Source organism: Carcharodon carcharias, chromosome 35 (genome assembly GCF_017639515.1).
Source record: "Carcharodon carcharias isolate sCarCar2 chromosome 35, sCarCar2.pri, whole genome shotgun sequence".
In the NCBI taxonomy this organism is placed as follows: domain Eukaryota; kingdom Metazoa; phylum Chordata; class Chondrichthyes; order Lamniformes; family Lamnidae; genus Carcharodon; species Carcharodon carcharias.
Window position 1 is genome coordinate 6,184,891 of NC_054501.1, and position 22,036 is coordinate 6,206,926.

Sequence of the window (22,036 nt, forward strand, 5' to 3'; positions counted from 1 at the left end):
GTCACAGATACACACACAGTACTCCAGATGTGTCCCTGTACAAATGTAGCAAAACTTCTCTTTTATACTCGAGTCCCTTTGCAATAAACAACATGCCATTTGCCTACCTAATCACTTGCTGTACCCTGCATACTAAAGTTTTGTGATTCATGTACCAGGACACCCAGATCCTTCTGTACCTCAGAGCTCTGCATTCTCTTGCCAGTTAAATAATATGCTGCTTCTCTATTCTTCCTGCCAAAGTGGTCAAGTTCACAGTTTCCCACATTGTGCACCATCTGTCACATTTGTGCCCACTCAATTAACCTGCCTATATCCCTTTGCAGACTCCTTATGCCCTCTTTACAACTCGCTCTCCTACCTATCTTTGTGTCATCAGCAAATTTATATTCTTCATCCAAGTCACTGATATAGATTGTAAATAGTTGAAAACCTAGCACTGATCCCTGTGGCACTCCACTAGTTACAGCTTGCAAACCCAGAAATGACCTATTTATCCCCACTCTCTGCTTCCTGTTAGCTAACCAATCCTCCATCCATGCTAATATGTCACCCCCTACACCATGAACTCTTATTTTGTGTAGTAACCTTTGACGTGGTACCTTGCAAATCTAAGTACACCACATCTACAGGTTCTCCTTTATCCAAGTTGCTTGTTAATTCCTCAAAGAACTCAGATGAATTGGTCAATTCGTTAATGATTTCCCCGCTCAAAACCATGTTCACTCTGCCTGATTTCATTAAGCTTTTTGAAGTGCTCTGCTGTAACCTCCTTAATAGATTCTAGCATTTTCCCAGTGACAGATGTTAGGCTAGCTGGCGTGTAGTTTCCTGCTTTCTGTCTGTCTCCTTTCTTAAATAGGGGAGTTACATTTGCTCTTTCCCAATCTGATGGGACCTTTCCAGAGTCTAGGGAATTTTGGAAAATCCTTTGATACAACACCATGGGATCTCTTACATTCAGCTGGGAGAGTAGACAGGGCCTTGGTTTAACATCTCATACAGAAGGTGGCACCTCCAACAGTGTAGCAGTCCCATCAGTACTGCACTTGAGCGTGTCTCCCCAGATTATGCAATCAAGTCTCTGCAGTGTGACTCAGGACCACAACCTTAGAATCCTACCCTTGAGCCAAGAATGACACTGCTGTATTCTGGAGGCTCATTCAAGGATCTATATCAGAGGGGAAGCAGACCAGAGCAAAGGTATCGAAATGCAAATTCCCACAACCTCACCTTGTAAACCCCACAGCTACTGAGGGTGGGTGGATCTAGTGGAGCCTTGGCTGAGCATAAGAGGAAGTTATTCAACCCCTCAAGCCTGTTCAACCAATCAGCTCAATCATTGCTGATCTATAACTTAAAAGATGTGACCAGCGCAGACCAGAGGTTTCAGCTTCTGCTGGGTGTGATCACCACGTGGATTAGTGCATAGCACCAACCCCCAACCACACCCTCGCCCCCCCCCCACCCCCCAACCCAAACAAAGCCCCAGGGAACCCGCAGCTCACTACCCCTTCTTGCACCAGAATATATTTCTGGCATTCCTCCAACCCCTTCTGCATCCCTCACTAAAAAAAATATCTCTTCTTCCCCTCGCGTTGCAGGACAGGAAGCTCACCAAAGCCGAGCAGCAGAGATTCAAAGAGGAGGCCGAAATGCTGAAGGGCTTGCAGCATCCCAATATCGTGCGGTTTTATGACTCCTGGGAGTCGACCTTAAAAGGGAAGAAATGCATTGTGCTGGTCACAGAGCTGATGACGTCGGGGACCCTAAAGACGTGAGTGAATACCTCGCAGGCCCCTCTCCGGGCCGGTTTCCCCTCAAAGCACTGCGGCCGTGAAACCTTCGCCACTTTTTTTGGGGGGTCAGCATCACAGAATTGTTACAGTGCGTAAGGAGGCCATTCGGCCCGTCGTGTTTGCACCAGCTCTCCGAACGAGCATTTTGATTCCGTGCCGTTCTCCTGCCTTTTTCCCCCCCCCGTCACCCTGCACCCGTTGTTTCTATTTAAATAATCATCGAGTGCCCTCTTGAATGCCTCGATTGAACCTGCCTCTGCCACACTTCCAGGCCGTGCGTTCCAGACCCGAACCACTTGCAGTGTGGAGAAAGTTTTTTTTTTTCTCACGTTGCATTTGCTTCTTTTGCAAATCACTTTAAATCTGTGCCCTCTCGTTCTCCATCCTTTTACGAGCAGGAACAGTCCTCCCTATCTACTCTGTTCACTCCCCCTCAAGATTTTGAATATCTCTATCAAATCTCCTCTTAGCCTCCTCCTCCTCCAAGGAGAACAGTCCCAACTTCTCCAGTCTGTCTTCGGAATTGAAGTTTCTCATCCCTGGAGCCATTTTTGTAAACCTCTTCTGCACTCTCTCCAATGTGTTCACATCCTTCCTATAGTGTGGCGCCCAGAACTGTACACAGTACTCCAGCTGAGATCTCACTAGTGCCCTGTCCAAGTTCAGCAGAAATCTCTGTCTGCCCCTTCTGAATGCAAGTTGTACCTTGACACCCACCCCTGCTCTGTTTGCTTTCTCTTTGCCTGCTCCAGCTCCTGAGGTGCCCCCCCCACCCCCCTCAAAGATGGAATATTCCAGGAATAAAACTAGTCTTGAGGCTTGGCAGGCAACTCGCAGCCCCCTCATGCTGCAGCCAGTCAGTCATTAGAAGGTGCACAGGAATGACCTGGAGTTGCTTGGCTGCTTGTGTCCTCCCCTCTGCTGGGGCGGGGTGGTGGTGGGGGAGGGGGGTGGGGGGGGGGGCTTACCTACTTTGTAAATTCCCCCCAATTAAATTTGGGGAAGACTGATGCCATTTTTGATTGCTACTCCAAACTCCACTCCCTAGCTCCCAGCGCCCTGGCAACATTCTGAGGTTAAGCCAGCCTGTTTTTTTTAAGTTATTCACTCATGGGATATGGGCGTCACTGGCTAGGCCAGCATTTATTGCCCATCCCTTACTGTCCTTGAGAACTGAGTGCCTTTCAGAGGGCATTTAAGAGTCAACCACATTGCTGTGGGATCTGGAGTCACATGTAGGCCTGACCGGGTAAGGACGGCTGATTTCCTTCCCTGAGGGGACATTAGTGAACCAGATGGGTTTTTACGACAATCGGCAATGGCTTCACGGTCATCATCCAGATTTGTTTTTAATTGAATTTAAATTTCACCATCTGCTGTGGTGGGATTCGAACCCGGGCCCCCATTATTAGTCCAGGGACAATGCCACAATGTCACCACCTCCCCCTGTTCGTGACCTTGGTGTCACATCTGACCCAGAGATGAGCTTCGGATCACACATTTGTGCTGTCACTAAGACCAGTCAGTTTCCACCTCCGTGACATCACCTGCCTTTGCCCCCGTCTCAGCTCATCTGCTGCAGAAACCTTCGTTTCATGCCTCCCTGACCTTGAGGCTCGACTATTCCAAATGCACTCCAGGCTGGCCTCGCACGCGGTACCCCCAGGTAAACATGGCGTCATCCAAAACCCAGCTGCCCGTGCCTTAACCCGCACCAAGCCCCACTCCCCTGTCGCTCCTGGGCTGGCTGACCGGCAAGTGCTTCCGGTCAAGCAACGTCTTGATTTCAAAGTTCTCATCGTCGTTTACAAATCTCTCCGTGGCCCTCACCCCTCCCTGTCCCTGTCATTTCCCCCAGCCCCGATAGCCTGCCGAGGTATCTGTGCTCATCTGATTCCGGCCACTTGAGTATCTCTGGTTTTAATTGCTCCAACACCGGTGGCTGTAACTTTAGTTGCCTAGGACCCAAAACTCCATAATTCCCTCCTTACATCATCCTGCCCCTCTACCTCCCTCTCTCCTCCTTTAAGGCGCTCCTTAAAACCAGCCCCTTTGACCAAACCTTTGGCTGCCTGACCTAATATCTCATCTTGTGGCTCGATGTCATACTTTGTCTTGTGATGCTCGTGTGAAGCGCCTGGGGGATGCTTCAACACGTTAAAGTCCCTGTTCAAATATAAAACGTTGTGTTGCAGGCTGCAAATTTACTGTGCGGGCAAGATGATAATGGGGCCCGATATACCACTCCGCAGGGCGCCCCTGCTCAATTTGAGATGAGTAGCCATGTCCCAGCCTTCTCTCTCCTTCAATTTTTTTAACTTTGTAAACCCAAGGCTTTTAACTCTTGGCCTCCACTCAGTCAGTGTCTGATGGCTTAACATTCCAGCAGTGCAGTTAAATTTTATTGCAGAAATTTCAAAAGTAAAATTAAAGTACTTAATGTTTGGACAGAATCTGTAACTTGCTTCCTGCCCTGGAGGCAGCGATTGAGGATGAGGTTGCAGATAATTAACGGCGGACTAAAATCGCAGGCCAGCAGTCGGCCAAAAAGCCCTCTTTTGGAAGTGCGCAGAAGATATAAGCCAATCTAAGTCTAATTGTCTTATCTAGGGGGTTCCAGAGATCGCTATGTGCCTTCAGATTTGGGCTGCGGGCCAGAAGCAGCTGTCAATTTAAGATTACTTTTTTTGTTTAAAAATAAAACCTGCTTGCTTGCCTGGGAGGAGTCAGCCCTGCCCTGTTAGGTTTTGCAGCCGCCGAGGGCGTTTGGGTTGGAACGCATTCACTAACCTCGGGAGCGAGCCTGCGGCCCCCAGCCCCATAGTCTGCGTCTGTCCATGACGGTGGCGCAGCCGGTCACATTTAGACTTTTTTCCCCCCAAGAGGTTTGTACTAAAAAAAGAAAATTCCCTGCCACCCGCAGCCTGAAGGTGTTGATTTGCTGTGCTGCAGTTCCACTGCCTCACTCATGAACGAGCCAACACTTAATTTTGGAGATAAAAACAAAAAAACTGCGGATGCTGGAAATCCAAAACAAAAACAGAATTACCTGGAAAAACTCAGCAGGTCTGGCAGCATCTGCCAGATCTGCTGAGTTTTTCCAGGTAATTCTGTTTTTGTACTTAATTATGGAAGTCTGTTTAGTGGTCACATCGTGGAATGACACCGCACAGCAAAAGACCTGTGGTGTCCATGCCAACTGTTGTGTCAAGGTTATCCATTCCCCATCCACTCTTTACCACCCCACCCGCACCCCGCACCCCCCCCCCCCTCCCAAGTAACCCTGCATAAATTTTTTTCCCCCTCTGAGTATTTCTCCAATTCCCCCTTTTGAGTATTCCTATTGAATCCGCTTCCCACCGCCCTTTCAGGTAGCGCCTTCCAGGTCACAGTAACTCGCTGCTGATTCCCGTCGGCTCCCCGTCCGGTTCCTTTGCCGATTCTCTTCAGCCTATGCCCCCACCCTCTGGTTACTGATCCTCCTGCCACTGGAGACCGTTTCTCCTTGTTTGTTGTTCTCGAGGCTCCTCGAGAATTTTAAACGTCTGTCAAATCTACCTGTTTGAAAGAGAACGATCTCAAATCAAGGAGAAACTGTTTCTGGTGATGGGTGGGTCGGTAATCAGAGGGACGCAGTTTTAAAGTAATTGGTAAAAGGGGCTGGGGTTGTGGTGGTTGGGGGGGTGGTGAGAGTGTTTTTTATGTAGAGAGTTATGCTCTGGAGGGCGCTGCCTGAAGGGCCGGTGGAAACAGATTCATAGAAACTAGGAGCAGGAGTAGGCCATTCGGCCCTTCGAGCCTGCTCCGCCATTCATTATGGTCATGGCTGATCATCCAACTCAACAGCCTGCTCCCCCTTTCTCCCCATGCCCTTTGGTCCCTTTCGCCCCAAGAGCTATATCTAACTCCTTCTTGAAAACATACAATGTTTTGGTCTCAACTACTTTGTGTGGTAACGAATTCCACAGGCTCACCACTCTCTGGGTGAAGAAAATTCTCCTCATCTCAGTCCTAAATGGTCTACCCCATATCCTCAGACTGTGAACCCTGGAACTTGCGGTAGGGGAATTTTTTTTTTTTCCAAATTTATTCTTTCATGGGATGTGGGCATCGTTGGCAAGGTCAGCCATCGATGCCCATCGCTAATTGCCCTTGCTAGGGCCATTTCAGAGGGCGGTTTAGGATTCAACCCCATTCCTGTGGATCTGGAGTCACATTTGTGGGCCAGACCGGGTAAGGACGGCAGATTTCCTTCCCTAAAGGACGTTAGGTGAGCCAGTTGGGTTTTTACAACAGTCGGTGACCGTTTCTAGTCCAGATTTATGAATTGAATTTAAATTCCACCAGCTGCCGTGGTGGGATTTGAACCCACGCCCCAGAGCATTAGCCTGGGCCACTAGATTACTAGCCCAGTGAGATTACCACTGTCTTCCACCCCCCCTCCCCGTGTTAGATAAATACTTGAAGGGGGAAAAATAATTGCAGTATTATAGGAAAAGAGCTGGGCAGTGCGACAAATTAGATAGCCCTTTCGAAGAGCTGGCATAAGCACGATGGGTCGAATGGCCACCCCTTGTGTGGAATTAGCCCATGATCCTGACCGTGACTAGTGTTCGACTTTGTTTCCAATCTCTCCGTGGTGGGAAGGGCGCATCTGTGGGCGGATGGATTTCCAGGGCAGCCGTGTAACGTTTTAACTGGTGTGAACTGTCTCCTCCTCCTCCTCCTCAGATACTTGAAGCGGTTCAAAGTGATGAAGCCGAAGGTTTTGCGGAGCTGGTGCAGGCAGATCCTGAAGGGCTTGCAGTTTCTTCACACCCGTACCCCGCCGATTGTTCACCGGGATCTGAAGTGTGACAACATCTTCATCACGGGACCCACTGGATCTGTCAAAATTGGGGATCTGGGCCTCGCCACCTTAATGCGCACATCTTTTGCTAAAAGTGTTATAGGTAATTTTTTTTTTTCCCTTTTCGGTTGTAATTTGTTCCCCGGTCACAAAAGAAAGACCTTGCATTTCTCCAGCCCTTTTAATGACCTCAGGGCATCCCAAGATGCCAGTGAAGTATTTTTGAAGTGTAGTCACTGCGGTAATGTAGGAAGCATGGCAGCCCATTTACCCACCAACGTGATGTTGGTTGGGTGATGAATATTGGCAGGGAGAACTCCCCTGCTCTTCAAATAATGCCATAGGACCTTTTGTGCCAACCCGAGAGGGCAGACAGGGCCTCGGTTTAACGTCTCACCCTGAAAGACGGCACTTCCAACTGTGTAGCGTTCCCTCACTACTGCGCTGAAGTGTTGGCCTGGTCTATGTGCTCCAGTCTCTAGAGTGTGACTTGAACCACTAACACCTGAGGATGACAGCACAGTCATAGTTCATCAGCCTGGCTTAGTTGGTCGTCTGTGCATCTGAAACCCTCAATCTATGCTGGCAGTGCCAGAACAGTAGAGAGAGTGCCGCATTGTCAGAGGTGCTGTTCTTTACTTGGCGTGTTAAAACCGAGGCTGACCTGTATCGCTACTCCATTTACCAGCCGTGGCTCCAAAAAGCTGAGTGCCCTTTGTCAAGCCTGAAATGGCTTGAGCTTTCTCATTGTGACTGAGCTGCTGACTGACCCACTGCTGCGCTTGTCAGACTTTGTGCTTTTTCTTTAAATCCTGTTGGGCTTAAGCGAGTCATTCAGCAGGGCAGGTCAGGGGGGCAGAGTCGCACTCCTTGCATTAGCAGCCAGTTGGCAAGAGTGGCTTTGCTGGGGGCTTTGGTCTTCAGTCGCTCCCCCACTCTTAACGAGGGAAAGATGCATGTTGCAGGGATTCCGCAGGAGGGGGCGAAATGAGGAGTTTATTTTTGTTTTCCCTTCACAAAGTGTTAAGCTTGTCTGTCTTTGGGTTCCCCCCTCACCACCCCACAGGCACTCCAGAATTCATGGCTCCAGAAATGTACGAAGAGCATTATGACGAATCAGTTGATGTTTATGCCTTTGGAATGTGCATGCTGGAGATGGCTACCTCAGAATACCCTTACTCGGAGTGCCAGAACGCTGCCCAGATATATCGCAAAGTAACCAGCGTAAGTGTGGTCGTTCCATTCAAACTTATTTTGTTTTTAAAAAACAAGAAGTGCTGGGTCTAATTCATAATAGGTAAATTGTCGGTAGACCCCCCCCCCATGGCATTGCTCACTGCTCTATAAGGTACTATTCTGCTGCTAATGTGCCTGCATCCCTTTTAAAGCCCAGAACCCTAATACTTTTCGAGGAAACACCGGCTCAGGTCAGTCAGAGTTTAAGTGCTGCACAGTCTGGCGGGGTCCACGTGTGACTTTCAGGCTGCAGATCAGAAAGACGTAGCGTTTTTGATGGTTTTCTGTCTAGGTCTTGAGAATTGGTGTTTGTGGCATTAGTTAATAAGTGGACCGAAAGGCTTTCCTTCTCTTGTGGCCATGTGTTTTCCCTCAAGGGACTTTCCTGGTGTGAGAAAGCTATCTGCAGTGACCCTTTTTTTTTCATTCGTTCATGGGATGTGGCGTCACTTGCTAGGCCAGCATTTGTTGCCCGTCCCTAACGGCCCTTGAGAAGGTGCTAGTGAGCTGCCTCCTTAAACCTCACGTTTGATGTATGGAAATATGCTCCCCCCGCCGCCCACGCCTGGGCACAATATTCCTGCCAGTATGCTCCCCTTCCTTCCCCTCCCCTTCCCTCCCAACAGCACAAGGTGTCTACTTGGGGGCGGTTTCATAGGCGTCCTCTTGTACCCCCTTCTTGCTGTGTGTCTGGCATCACTGTAAAGCTGACCTCAGTCCTTGCCCGCCATCCACGTGGGACCTCTCCAGTCTCGCGGTCAGTGATCGGGCACGGGAGCCCTTGGTTGCTTTCTCCCCCCTCTCTTTTTCCCAACCCCAAAACTCGGGGATGCTGCCAGTTGTTATTTCAGCGCTGCCCCCCCCATGTTATCACAGGCCAGGAATAGGACGTCAAAGCTTCCTTCCTCGGCAGGGTCAATGGCTCACCATGAGGGCAGCCGCGCTGCTGGTCCAATGGGTTGGTCTGTTTGAGCCACTTTCTGCCCATTGTTTTTTGTTTTCTTTTTGCGAATGGCACCAGGAGAATTCCGAAGCTCACTGGCAGCGGGATTTTACTTTTGGGTTAAATTGACCCGGTGCTTGGTTTGACGTTTCATCCAAAGGGCGGCGGCTGCAGCTCCCACAGTATGGGCAGCTGGGCTGTCGGCCAGGGTTTGGGTTCAGGTTCCCAGAGGGGTGCGTGTGTAAATCGTTGAAGGTAGCAGGATGGGTTGAAAAGGGGGGCGGTGGGGGCGCGAATAAAGCATTCTGCAACGGTTCCAGGGATGAGAGGACTTGGGTTCCATGGATAGATTGGAGAGCAAAGAAAAGTACAGCACAGGAACAAGCCCATCTTGCCAGCTCACTTCTGATCCTGTGCGACTTTACTTTCTTTACCAGTCTGCCATGAGGGACCTTGTCGAAGGCCTTACTGAAATCCATGTAGATAACATCCACTGCCCTTCCATTGTTGATCATCTTTGTCACTTCCTCGAAAAACTCAATCAAGTTAGTGAGACACGACCTCCCCTTCACAAAACCATGCTGCCTCTCACTAATACACCCATTTGCTTCCAAATGGTAGTAAATCCTGTCACGAAGAATCTTCTCCAATAATTTCCCTACCACTGACGTAAGGCTCACCGGCCTGTAATTTCCTGGATTATCCCGGAGCTGGGACTATTCTCCTTGGAGAAGAGAAGGTTGAGAGGGGATTTGATGGAGGTGTTCAAAATCACGAGGGGTCTGGGACAGAGTAGATGGGGAGAAACTGTTCCCATTGGCGGCAGGATCGAGAACCAGAGGGACACGGATTTAAGGCGATCAGCAAAAGAAGCGATGCAGACGGGAGGAGAAACTTTTTCACGCAGTGAGTGGTTAGGATCTGGAATGCGCTCCGTGAGAGTGTGGGGGAGGCAGGGTCAATCAAGGCTTTCAGGAGGGAGGTGGATTATTATCTGAAAAGGAAGAATGTGCAGGGTTACGGGAAGAAGTTAGGGGAGTGGCACCAGGTGAATTGCTCCTTCAGAAAGACAGCACAGACATGATGGGCGGAATGGCCTCCGTTATAACCAGTCTCTGATTTTTTCACCTCCATCTGCAGGGATCAGCAGAGAAATCAGGTGATTGACTATTAGTCACTGGTATGCCCTCGGGGTTTGATTAAGTCATGTTATTGGAGCTTTGTTTTTTCTCTCTCTGGTGGTTCTGAGGAGTAATTTGGGGGTGGGGTGGGTGGGGGGGAGGAAGAGCGAGAGAGAGAGAGAGAGAGAGAGAAGCCTAGGTGGGTGATGCTTTCCAAAAGCCAAGGTTTTGTAAACCTGACCTTGTATGTCCTATCCTAGGGCATTAAACCAGCGAGCTTCAACAAGGTCAGTGATCCGGAAATCAAAGAAATTATTGAAGGATGCATTCGGCAGAACAAAACTGAAAGGTGGGTTTTTGCTGTTTTCACTCAGGTGGCTGTCTTCTCTCTCGTACATGCTCGCCCGCACCCCGTCTCGCGCACTTGCACACACACCTCCCCCCCCCCACCCCCGAAACCAGAATTGTATAACTAGAAGCCTTTGAATGATTGATTCAGGAAAGCTCATGCCCTCACTATTATACACGTTTGCCGTCTTTTGCTTTCACACCCTCGGGCAGTAAAAGATCTGGGGGCTGTTGCTTCTATCAATGACTTCCAGCTGAATAACGGTCCTGGGTTTTACAGTCTGATTCCTGACTCCTGGGGGCTGTCTCAGTGGCAGCAGCTGGTTCCAGACCGTAAATCCTCGCTCCAATTCTTTTTAAAGCATCTCCTTGTCAGGAAATAACAGCATGTCAAGCCAGTGTGACTGATTTGACCCCTTCCCTTCTCCCACCCACCCCTCCTCCTCTTTGCTGGTCTGCTCAAGGGCAATTGGATTTTCCATTCTCTGGCTGATGGGTCTGCGGGTCCCTAAACTGACCGGATTCTCGATTCAGCACCCACCCTTTCCTTCCCTTGGGAAAGATGGCAGAGGAACACAGGAGCAGGATAAGGCTATTCGGCCCCTCGAGCCTGCTCTGGCATTCAACTAGACCACGGTTGATCTTCTACCTCAATGCCATTTCCCCAGGCTATCCCCCACGTCCCTTCATATTATTAGCATCCAGAAATATATCAATTTCTGTCTTGAACATGCTCAATGTCTGAGCTTCCACAGCCCCCTGGGGTAGAAAATTCCAAAGATTCGCCCTCTGAGTGAAGAAATTCCTCCTCGTCTCAGTCTTAAATGGCCTACCCCATTTCAGAGACTGTCCCCTGGTTCTAGACCCCTCCACAGCCTGGGGAAAACATCCTATCAATATCTGTCCTGTTGAGCCCTGTAAGAATTTTTTTTTCTATTATTTATTCAAGGGATGCGGGCTTCGCTGGGTGGGCCAGCATTTATTGCCCCATCCCTAATTGTCCTTGAGAAGGTTGTGGTGAGCTGCCTTGAGCCGCTGCAGACCGTGTTGGTACACCCAAAGTGCTGTTAGGCAGGGAGTTCCAGGATCTTGAGCCAGTGACAGTGAAGGAACGACTGATATATTTCCAAGTCAGGATGGTGAGTGGCTCGGAGGGGAACTTCCAGGTGGTGGTGTTCCCCATCTATCTGCTACCCTTGTCCTTCTAGGTGCTACCCTTGTCATTCTAGATGGTAGTGGTTGTGAGTTTGGCAGGTGCTGTCTAAGAAGCCTTGGTGAGCTCCTGCAGTGCATCTTGTAGATGGTACACACTGCTGCTACTGTGCGTTGGTGGCGGAGGGAGTAAATATTTGTGGATGGAGTGCCAATCAAGCGAGCTGCTTTGTCCTGGATGGTGTCGAGCTTCTTGAGTGTTGTTGGAGCTGCACTCATCCAGGCAAGTGCAGAGCATTCCATTTCTCTCCTGACTTGTGCCTTGTAGATGGTGGATAGGCTTTGGGGAGTCAGGAGGTGAGTTACTCGTCGCAGGATTCCTAGCCTCTGACCTGCTCTTGTAGCCACAGTATTTATATGGCTAGTCCAGTTGTTCCTAGTCAATGGTAACCCCCGAGGATGTTGATAGTGGGGGATTCAGTGATGGTGATGCTATTGAATGTCAAGGGGTGATGGTTGGATTCTCTCTTGTTAGAGATGGTCATTGGCTGGCACTTGTATGGCATGAATGTTACTTGCCACTTGTCAGCCCAAGCCTGGATGTTGTCCAGGTCTTGCTGCATTTGGACATGGACTGCTGCAGTATCCAGGGAGTCTTGAATGGTGCTGAATATTGTGCAATAATCACCGAACATCCCCACTTTTGATCTTATGATGGAAGGAAGGTCATTGATGAAACAACTGAAGATGGTTGGCCTAGGACTACCCTGAGGAATTCTTGCAGTGTTGTCCTGGAGCTGAGATGACTGACCTCCAATGACCTCAAACATCTCCTTTTGTGCTAGGTATGACTCCAACCAGTGGAGAGATTTCCCAGATTCCCATCGACTCCAGTCTTGCTAGGGCTCCTTGATGCCACAGTCTTATCAAATGCTGCCATGATGCCAAGGACAGTCACTCTCACCTCACCTCAGAAGTTCAGCTCTTTTGCCCATGTTTGAACCAAGGCTTTAATGAGGTTAGGAGCTGAGTAGCCCTGGTGGAACCCAAACTGGGCATCAGTGAGCAGGTTATGGCTAAGCAAGCGCTGCTTGATAGTACTGTTGATGACCCCTTCCATTACTTTACTGATGACCGACATTAGGCTGATCAGGCAATAATTGGCCGGGTTGGATTTGTCCTGCTTTTTGTGTACAGGACATACCTGGGTAATTTTCCACATTGCCGGATAGATACCAGTGTTGTAGCTGCACTGGAACAATTTGACCAGGGGTGCAGCAAGTTCTGGTGCACGTGTCATCAGTACTATTGCCGGAATAGTGTCAAGGCCCATAGCCTTTGCTGTATCCAGCGCCTTCTGCCGTTTCTTGATATCACGTGGAGTGAATCGAATTGGCTGAAGACTGGCATCTGTGACGCTGGGGACCTCTGGGGGAGACAAGATGGATCATCCACTCAGCATTTCTGACTGAACATCGTAGCAAATACTTCAGCCTTATCTTTTGCACGGATGTGCTGGGCTCCCCCATCATTGAGGATGGGGTTATTTGTGGAGCTCCTCCTGTGAGTTGTTTAATTGTCCTCCATCATTCACAGCTGGATGTGCCAGGACTGCAGAGCTTGGATCTGATCAAGGTTGTGGAATTGCTCAGTCATGTCTGTCACTTTTTATACTGTTTATGCTGTTTGGCATGCAAATAGTGTTATAACATCACCAGGTTAACACCTCATTTTTAGGTATGCCTGGTGCTGCTCCTGGCATGCCCTCCTGCACTCTTCATTAAACCAGGGTTGATCCCCTGGCTTGGTGGTAATAGTAGAGTGGGGGATATGCCGGGCCAAGAGGTTAGAGATTGTGGTCGAGTACAATTCTACTGCTGTTGATGGCCCACAGCACCTCATGGACGCCCAGCCTTGAGGTGCTAGATCTGCTGGAAGTATAACCCATTTAGCACGGTGGTAGTGCCACACAGCAGGATGGAAGGTATCCCCGATGTGAAGGCGGGACTTGGTCTGCACAAGGACTGTGCAGTGGTCACCCCTACCGATACTGTCATGAGCAGATGCATCTGCGGCAGGCAGGTTGTTGAGGATGGGGTCAAGTACGTTTTCCCTCTTATTGGCTCCCTCACCACCTGCTGCTGACTGGTCTGCGAGACAGCTCCTAATTTTCGCACAAGCCCCCAGATGTTAGTAAGGAGGACTTTGCAGGGTCGACAGGGCTGAGTTTGCCATTGTCGTTTCCACTGCCGAGGTCGGCTGGGTGGTCCACCCGGTTTCATCCCTTGGAGACTTTTCAACGGTTTGATGCAACCGAGTGGCTTGCTCGGCCATTTCAGAGGCTGTTTGAGTAAACTACTACACCATTGCTTCCCTCTAAAGTTTCAATGAGATCACCTCTCATTCTTCTCAAATCTAGAGAACACAGGCCCAGTTTCCTCAATCTCTCCTCAAAAGACAATCCAGCCATCCCAGGGATCAGTCTGGTGAACCTCCGCTGCACTGCCTCTATGGCTGCACCCTTCCTTGGGGAGGGAGGTCAAAACTGCACCCAATACTCTGCCATAGTTGTTCTCGTGCCGAGGAGGGCTTTCCTTTTTGAACGGCAGACTTCCTATCCCCCACTGGTAGCTGTGAAAGGCACTTTTTTTTTTAACCTGACGCAATACTCGTGGGGAAAACAAGCAGCGGGATTTTTATAGTGTTAAAATAACCGGTTCGAAGCAAGGTGTTTCAATTAAACTAAAGAAAATGCAGCAATCCTTTTTTGTTTTGGTCAGGGTTGCAGCACCCCACCAGCTCCAATCTAGGTCACAACCTGCAGCCCAGTCATGTTGCATTGCAGGATATGAGCCTCTGGAGGAGGCAGGTGGGGAGAGATGGCAAAGCCTTGGTTCGGAGCTCACTTTCCATTGGAGCTGCCACTGATAGTGCAGTGCGTCCGTGGGAAACGTGACCCCCTCCAAGCGTTTACGCCAAAGCGCAGCCAGAGCAGCGTGCTGCACAGTGACGGGTAGTCGGCTTTATCACCCCCTGCATTGGCCCAACCGTTAAGCACTGGAGGAATCTGTGGTGGCTTGGCGGTCTTTTTTAACGTGCCATGTTACACAAACAGTGTCTTTGCGCATCCAGTCACCGTGGAGGCTGCAAGCAAGCAGAACAATTCGCTGCAGAGCACTGTGACCCCATTTCCCCCCCTCACACCCCCCACCCCCACCCCCACTCCCACCCCGGTCGTGTACAAGATTATTTTCACGTCCCGAAGCAGTGTGCCCACTGTTTAAGGGTGCCTTTCTCTGCTGGCCCATGCCTTGTGGCATTGCCTACAGAGCGCCTGGCTGTGCAGGAGGAAACTTTAACCTGGAGGGGGGAGAAAAAAGGAAGGATATCAAAAGTGAAATAATACTGCTTAGTTAGGTAAGAATTTGATTGGCCGGGCCTTGCCAGCTAACCCGTGTGACCACCTTGGGAAAGTCACAGGCTCACCTACAGTGTTAAAGATTAACCGATGTACAATAACGGGAGCACGAGATTTTCTTTGGTGCAGATTAAAGCGGTCGATACTGTCCACCTACGTTTCAACACTTTCGGCTTTGACTTTACTTGACACCCCCCCCACCCAACTTTGCTCTTAATTTTAAGTTCACGTGTAAACTGGCACTGTTGGATATGCGGTGCTCCCCTTGCTGTTTTTTCTACCTACCCCAGCTCAGTTCAGCTCAGCTCCTCAGCTGAGACTTGGATCCCCACAGCGTCCCAACCTCCACGCACATGTGAGCTCAGTGCCCCTCACGGGCTTTAGCGCTCGCCCCAGGTGAACGTAGCAGCGGGGCCTTGGGGGGGGAGTAAATGAACACGCGCTCCCGTCCGCTTGAGCAGCCAGATTTTCCTGCCCTCCTGAGGATGTACAATGCACTCCTGCCACCCAGGGCGTGTAACGAACCATTGCTGCCTTCCCTTTACCCTGGCACCCACCCCCGCCCACTGCCCCTCCCCTCCAGCCTGTTTACAAAGTTTGACCGCTTACAGTTGGCAGAGCTCTTCCGCCAAATTTCTAGCGGTGATGACATTGTATTGAGACGGAGTATAGACTGCGGGGCAAATAGTTGAATCAGGCAGCGCAGACTGAATCCCGACCCCCGTTTTACATGTAATTCACTGCAGAAACAGACCACTCGGTCCAACTGGCCCATACTGGTGTTTATGATCCACGTGAGCCCCCTCTTCGTTTCACCCTGTCAGCATATCGTTCTTTTCTTGCCCTCGTGTTTATCCATCTTCCCCTTAAATACATCTATGTTATTCACCTCAACCGATCTCTGTGGGAGCGAGTTCCAAATTGTCACCACTGTCTTGACATGCAGCCTGCCCTTGTTTTTACACTTCCATAAAAACCTATGTCCACGTTTGAAATGGGGGAAAACCGCTAGAATAACTCTGTCGCACTAATTCTACCCTCCTGCCAGTTGGTGGTGCTGCAGAGAGAGAGGAATTCCAGCGTGACATGTTTACATAGGCATTTCCCATTATAAATGTGTACATGTGAATTTAGAATTGGAAAAAGTTGTTGACAGTTCGCGCCTTGGATATTTTAAGGTAGAGACAGAAGGTGGCATACTTAAATTTGAAGTTGAATTGCATTCGTCAAGGTGAAGGAAGTGAAGCTTGAGCCAATTGTCAAATGAGCAACTTTGTGCAGTAGCTCGATGAGAGAAAATCGTGGCAGGAAAGTAGAATTGAAGCCCAGGATTAGTCATATTTAAATGGCGGAGCAGGCTTGACGGGCCGTATGGTTTTCTCCTCCAATTCCTTGTGTTCTTACACAGGTTAGTAATAAAGGACCTCCTGAGCTACGCATTTTTCGCAGAGGACACAGGCCTGCGGATTGAGCTGGCCAAGGAGGACAGCGGGCAGGACACCTCGCTCGCTCTGCGGATCTGGGTGGAAGACCCCAAGAAGCTGAAAGGGAAGCACAAGGACAACGAGGCGATCGAGTTCAGCTTCGACCTGGAGCACGACACCCCTGAAGAAGTGGCACAGGAGATGGCAAGTGTTTAACTGCACCCACCCAACCGCCCCGCCGCGTGCATCAGCTGCCGTGGGGTTGCCAACCCCATGCATCTGCAGGTTGTCGAAGTGGGACTCGTCCAGGGCTTGAGCCAGTTCTGCGGGCTGATGCTCCCCTCGGGGCTGCATTGCCACAGGACGTCCCTGCAGGAATTAAGCCTGGGTCCCCCTCTGTTCCGTTGCTTCTGACGGATGTTAAGAACTGGGAGTTTTTCCCATGTCCTGGCCGCTGCCCCTTTCTTAACCATCCCCACAAACTGGTGTTGTGCCTCCTGGCTGTCAGTATGGTGTTGCTGGCTTGTTTGTCTACGTTCAGTATTTTAAAAAAAAAATTTATTCCTTCATGTGACATGGGCGATGCTGGCAATGCCAGCATTTACTGCCCACCCATCCCTATTTGCCCTTGAACTGAGTGAGTGTCTCGCTAGGCCATTTGAAGGCAGTTAAGAGTCAACCCACTGCTGTGGGGTCTGGAGTGACGTGTAGGCCAGACCGGGTAAGGACAGCAGATCTCCCTCCCTAAAGGGCACGAGTGAACCAGACGGGGTTTTTAACGACAATCGATGACAGCTTCACGGTCACCATCACCAAGACTAGCTTTCAGTTCCAGATTTAATTTAATTGAATTTAAATTCCACCAGCTGCCGTGGTGGGATTTGAACCCGTGTCCCCAGAGTATTAGCCTGGGCCTCTGGATGACTAGTCCGGTGATATTACCGTTATGCCATCATTTTCCACACCCCCCAACAGTGAGTGTTTAAAGACACAAGGTGTCCCTTTTCTTTTGGGGGCTGGTTTGCTGGCTCAGTGGGGAAAATGCAGGGTCTGGTGTGGAATAGTGAGACTGAGCGTCCCTGCGTGGCGTTAGCTGAGGCAGCAAGTGAAGCTGCTTCAATCGGCCGTTAGTTCCTCTGGAATAGACAGGGCAAAGCATTGACCTGGCTCCTGACCGCTGTCGAGTGCAGATGTTGAGCGAGGACAGGTTTGCCCTCTTTCTGTCATGCCTCCCGCAGTTGAACGCCCAGCTAGCTCTGTCTACGTTCCCACATGAAGGGTGGACAGGTAGGAAGAGCTGCCGTTGGTGGACGGTGCTGTGCCCCAGCAAGAGTCAACGCCTGTGACTGGGAATGGGGAGGCAGGAGCTGGGGAGAGAGGGAATTGTTGGAAGGGGGTGCTGGAGAGGTGTAAAATGTGCTGGCAGACCCTTTTTTAAATAATTTAAGATGTTCTACGCGCTCCTAGGTCAAGTCCGGGTTTTTCCACGAGAATGACTCCAAGCTGCTGGCCAAGTCCATCCGAGACCGGGTGTCTTTCATCAAGAGGAAGAGGCAGCGGACACAGCAGATCCGAGAGATGGAGGAGCGCCGCGGGCAGGAGGAGCAGGAGAAACTCCGGTCGCAGATGGAGCAGATGCAGCCCCAGACCGCTGTGGCGCCTCTGTCCGCCACAGGCTGGCAGCCTAGCCCGGCGGAGTCCGAGTATCCCGAGGTCGACCAGCACGTCCTGCAGAATAAGCTCCTCACGGGAACCGTTTCACGTAAGCTTTCAGCAGTTACCCCCCCCCCCCCCCGCCTCGCAATGCTCAGCTACCTCCTCCTCCCCTCCCAAACCTTCGCCAAGTGTTGGTGGCAGACCTTTCAGGAGTGAAATGAGGAAGCATTTCTACACGCAAAGGGTGGGAGAAGTTTGGAACACTCTTCCCTGAAGTAAATTGCGAATTTTAAAATCTTATTTTTCTTTTTTTTAATTCATTCATGGGACGCGGACTTCTTTCCCATCCCTAGTTGCCCTTGAAGGTGGTGGTGAGCTGCTGCCTTGAACGCTGCAGTCCGTGTGGTGTGGGTGCACCCACAGTGCTGTTAGGAAGGGATTTTGAACCAATAGACAGGGCAAAGCACTGATCTGGCTCCCAACCGCAGTCGAATGCCTGCTTCCTGGCGGTCTGCGTGGGTGCAGATGTTGAGCGGGGACACGTTTGCTCTCTTTCCATCATGCCTCCCATAGTCGAATCAATCTGAGATTGATTGATTTTTGTTAACCTAAGGCATTAAGGAATATGTGGAAGAAGCAATTCCATGGAGTTCGGTCGCAGCTACGATCTCATTAAATGGCGGAGCAGGTTCGAGGGGTTGAACCCCTCCTGTGTCGATGATCTGTCGCTAACACTCTGTGCCCACCACCGCCCCCCCCCCCCCTACTTTTCCCTCGAACTGTCGTGCTAAATTTCTTCCTCTAATTCGCTGACCACCGAAATCAGTTTCGCCCATTTCAGCTTCTTAAAGCAGCTCACAACTCACCCTCATTCAGACCTTCTCTTAGTTTTTTAAAAAAGTACTCTTTCATGGGACGTGGGCGTCGCTGGCAAGGCCAGCATTTGTTGCCCATCCTTAGTCGCTCTTGAACTGAGTGACTTGCTAGGACGTTTCAGTTAAGAGTCAACCACGTTGCTGTGGGGTCTGGAGTCACATGTAGGCCAGATCGGGTAAGGACGGCGGATTCCCTTCCCTAAAGGGACATTAGTGAACCAGATGGGGTTCTTACGACAATCGATGATGGTTTCACAGTCGCCGTCACTGAGACGAGCTTTCAATTCCAGATTTATTAATTGAATTTTGAATTCCACCAGCTACCGTGGTGGGATTTGAACCCGTGCCCCCAGGGAATTAGCCTTGCCCCCTGGATTACTCGCCCAGTGACATCACCACTATGCCGCCACCTCCCCTTGTCCCCTCTTATTCTAAAGACAAGAGCCCTGAGTCAACAAGTTCCTTTCATCCCAGGCGCTGACCCCAGAATGATGGTCACGCTAAAAGGTTTACGTGTGCGCTGTGGTTGATGAGGAAAAGGAATCTTCAGCTGAAGATGAATCGGGCATCGTGGCTACAAAGTACTTGCTAACAGCTGTTTTCTTTCCTCCCCTCCAACACCAGTGGACGGTGTTCCCGACAACAGCCCGGGTCCCCCCGCCGTCTGTTCCGATTCTCAGGGCGGAGTGGGTTATACCGTCGCTTTGGAGCAGAACGTGGGCGTGCAGCATATTTCCTCTGGCTCGAGCGTGGAGTCTCATCACCTGTCCGTGGGACTTCAGCAGGCGCAGCAGCAGGCGCAGGTTGTGGCTGGCTATCCACAATCAGTCGGGGTAAGGGCGCCCTCTTCCTCCTCCTCTTTTCATCCCCCGACCACAAAACAGTGAGCCACACATTGAATGACGTGTTATTGCCGTTGACAATGGGTGCAGGTGTGTCCTTGTGGACCCCCCCCCCCCCCCCACCCCCACCTCACCGTAGCACTGCCGGGGCCTTTTGGGGCACTAGCTATGATGGCATTGTCCTGAAGGACATGCTGGCGTTTGCAGGTTACCTGCCCCCAAGGATGGGGAGAAAAGGGCCTTCAGTCGGGCACTTCTCACCCACCTCTGCCCGCTCCCTGCTGGTGTTCGGCTAGTCCAGGTGCCTGCTCCAGGCTCCTGATGGCCATCCAGCGGCCGTCTGCTGGAGCACAGGGTCGGACTCTGCGCTACTTTTAATTCCTTCGCGGGATGCGCTCGTTGCTGGGAAGGCCTGCATTTATTGTCCATCCCTCATTGCCCCTTGAGAAGGTGGTGATGAGCTGGCTCTTAAATACGACTGAGTGGCCTTGCTAGGCCAATTCAGAGTCAACCACCTTGCTGTGGGTCTGGAGTCACATGTAGGCCAGACCGGGTAAGGATGGCAGATTTCCTCCCCTAATGGGTATCAGCAAGCCAGATGGGATTTTAGCAGCAATCTGGTAGTTTCATGGCCACACTTGGACAAGTGTGTATCAACCAAGAATAGCCAGTAGAGATTTATTAAAGGCAAGTCGTGTTTTGAGATATTTAATGAGGTAACAGAGGGCTGATGAAGGTAATACAGTTGAAGAAGTGCCACACAATAGGATTGTCAGCAAAGCTGAAGCTAAGGGAATAAAAGGAATGGTGGCAGTGTGGGTGTGAAGTTGGCTGAGGGACATGGAGCAGAGAATATCATATCTCAGGAAGGATGTACTAGCCCTGGAGAGGGTCCAGAGGAGGTTCACGAGAATGATCCCAGGAATGAAAGGCTTAACATTTGAGGAACGTTTGAGGACTCTGTGTCTATACTCGATGGAATTTAGAAGGATGAGGGGGGTGGATCTGATTGAAACTTACAGAATACTGAAAGGCCTGGATAGAGTGGTTGTGGGGAAGATGTTTCCATTAGTAGGAGAGACTAGGACCCGAGGGCACAGCCTCAGAGTAAAGGGAAGACCTTTTAGAACAGAGATGAAGAGAAACTTCTTTAGCCAGAGAGTGGTGAATCTATGGAATTCATTGCCACAGAAGGCTGTGGAGGCCGGGTCATTGAGTGTATTTAAGACCGAGATAGGTTCTTGATTGGTAAGGGGGTCAAAGGTTACAGGGCGAAGGTGGGAGAATGGGGTTGAGAAACTTATCAGCCATGATTGAATGGCGGAGCAGACTTGATGGGCCGAATGGCCTAATTTCTGCTGCTATGTCTTATGGTCTTATGGTTTAACAGTGGTGAACGGTTGTTTTTCAGACTGGAGGAAGGTATAAAAGTGGGGTTCTCTGATGGACCGGTTCTCGGACCACTGCTTTTCTTGAATTATATTAATGACCTAGATTTGGGTGGAAGGATCGCGAACCAGGCTCACCGATTTAAGGTGTTTGGGCAGCAGCCGCATGAGGGAAAAGCCCTTTTTGTGCAGCGAGTGCTTAGGACCCGAAATGCGCTGCCGGAGAGCGTGATGAAGGCAGGTTCAGTCGTGGCTATCAGAAGGGGAAGTGGATAAGAGGGAAAATTTGCCGGCCTAGGGCATAAGGCAGGAGGGTGGGACTGAGCAGAGAGCCAGCACGAATGTGACTGGCCTCCTCCTGGGCTGTAACCATTCTATGATTACTGAGACCAGCTCTTTGTTCGATTAGCTGAACTTAAATTGAGTAAGGGGATTAGGGGCTACGAAGCCAAGCTGGGGCTGAGATACAGATCGGCCATGAGCTGATTGAATGGCGGGGCGGACTGGAGGGGGCTGAACGGCCACCTGGGCTTGTGACAGTGCCGGCAGACTCGTCCGTGCTAAGGGCTTGATTTCAGTGGCTGCGCCTCACGTTGTAAGCTGCCTTCTTTTCTTCCCCCCCTCGTTTTTTAATAGACTTCGAGCGGACAACCAGCCGGCCTCCATCGTCACGGCAGCGACGTACGTCCCCCTGTGCCGCCGTCCTCTCAGACCCCGCCTGTCGTCTCCCAGTACAACCCTGCTGGAATGGGGGCCTCCCCCTGCACCTCCGCAGCGGCCCTGCCGCCGCAGCCCCTGCCGACGGTGTCGCCGCAGGCCCGGATGTCGGCCGCACCTGCCAACGCCGCCACCGCGATGGACGCCAGCTCGCAGCCAGTGAGTAACTCTGCCGCCGTCTCCCAAACTCGCCACCCGATGCCATCGGTGCAGCAGCAGCAGCAACAGACTTTTCTGCCGGACACCGTGCAGCAGCTGCAACCGCTGG

General features: G+C 50.8%; 1 protein-coding gene across 1 annotated transcript in view; it reads left to right on the forward strand.

Annotated features, from left to right (window-relative positions):
* The window catches only part of LOC121272792 (serine/threonine-protein kinase WNK3-like), a 108,994-nt gene that overhangs the window by 45,924 nt on the left and 41,034 nt on the right, over window positions 1-22,036 (forward strand). Inside the window, exons 3-10 of the mRNA XM_041179564.1 lie at window positions 1,605-1,777; window positions 6,531-6,751; window positions 7,715-7,872; window positions 10,209-10,297; window positions 16,275-16,494; window positions 17,758-18,052; window positions 19,446-19,654; window positions 21,688-22,036. The exon at window positions 21,688-22,036 is cut by the window's right edge and continues 1,130 nt beyond it. Of these exons, the coding sequence (XP_041035498.1) occupies window positions 1,605-1,777; window positions 6,531-6,751; window positions 7,715-7,872; window positions 10,209-10,297; window positions 16,275-16,494; window positions 17,758-18,052; window positions 19,446-19,654; window positions 21,688-22,036 (1,714 nt within the window). The remainder of the gene's footprint in view (window positions 1-1,604; window positions 1,778-6,530; window positions 6,752-7,714; window positions 7,873-10,208; window positions 10,298-16,274; window positions 16,495-17,757; window positions 18,053-19,445; window positions 19,655-21,687) is intronic.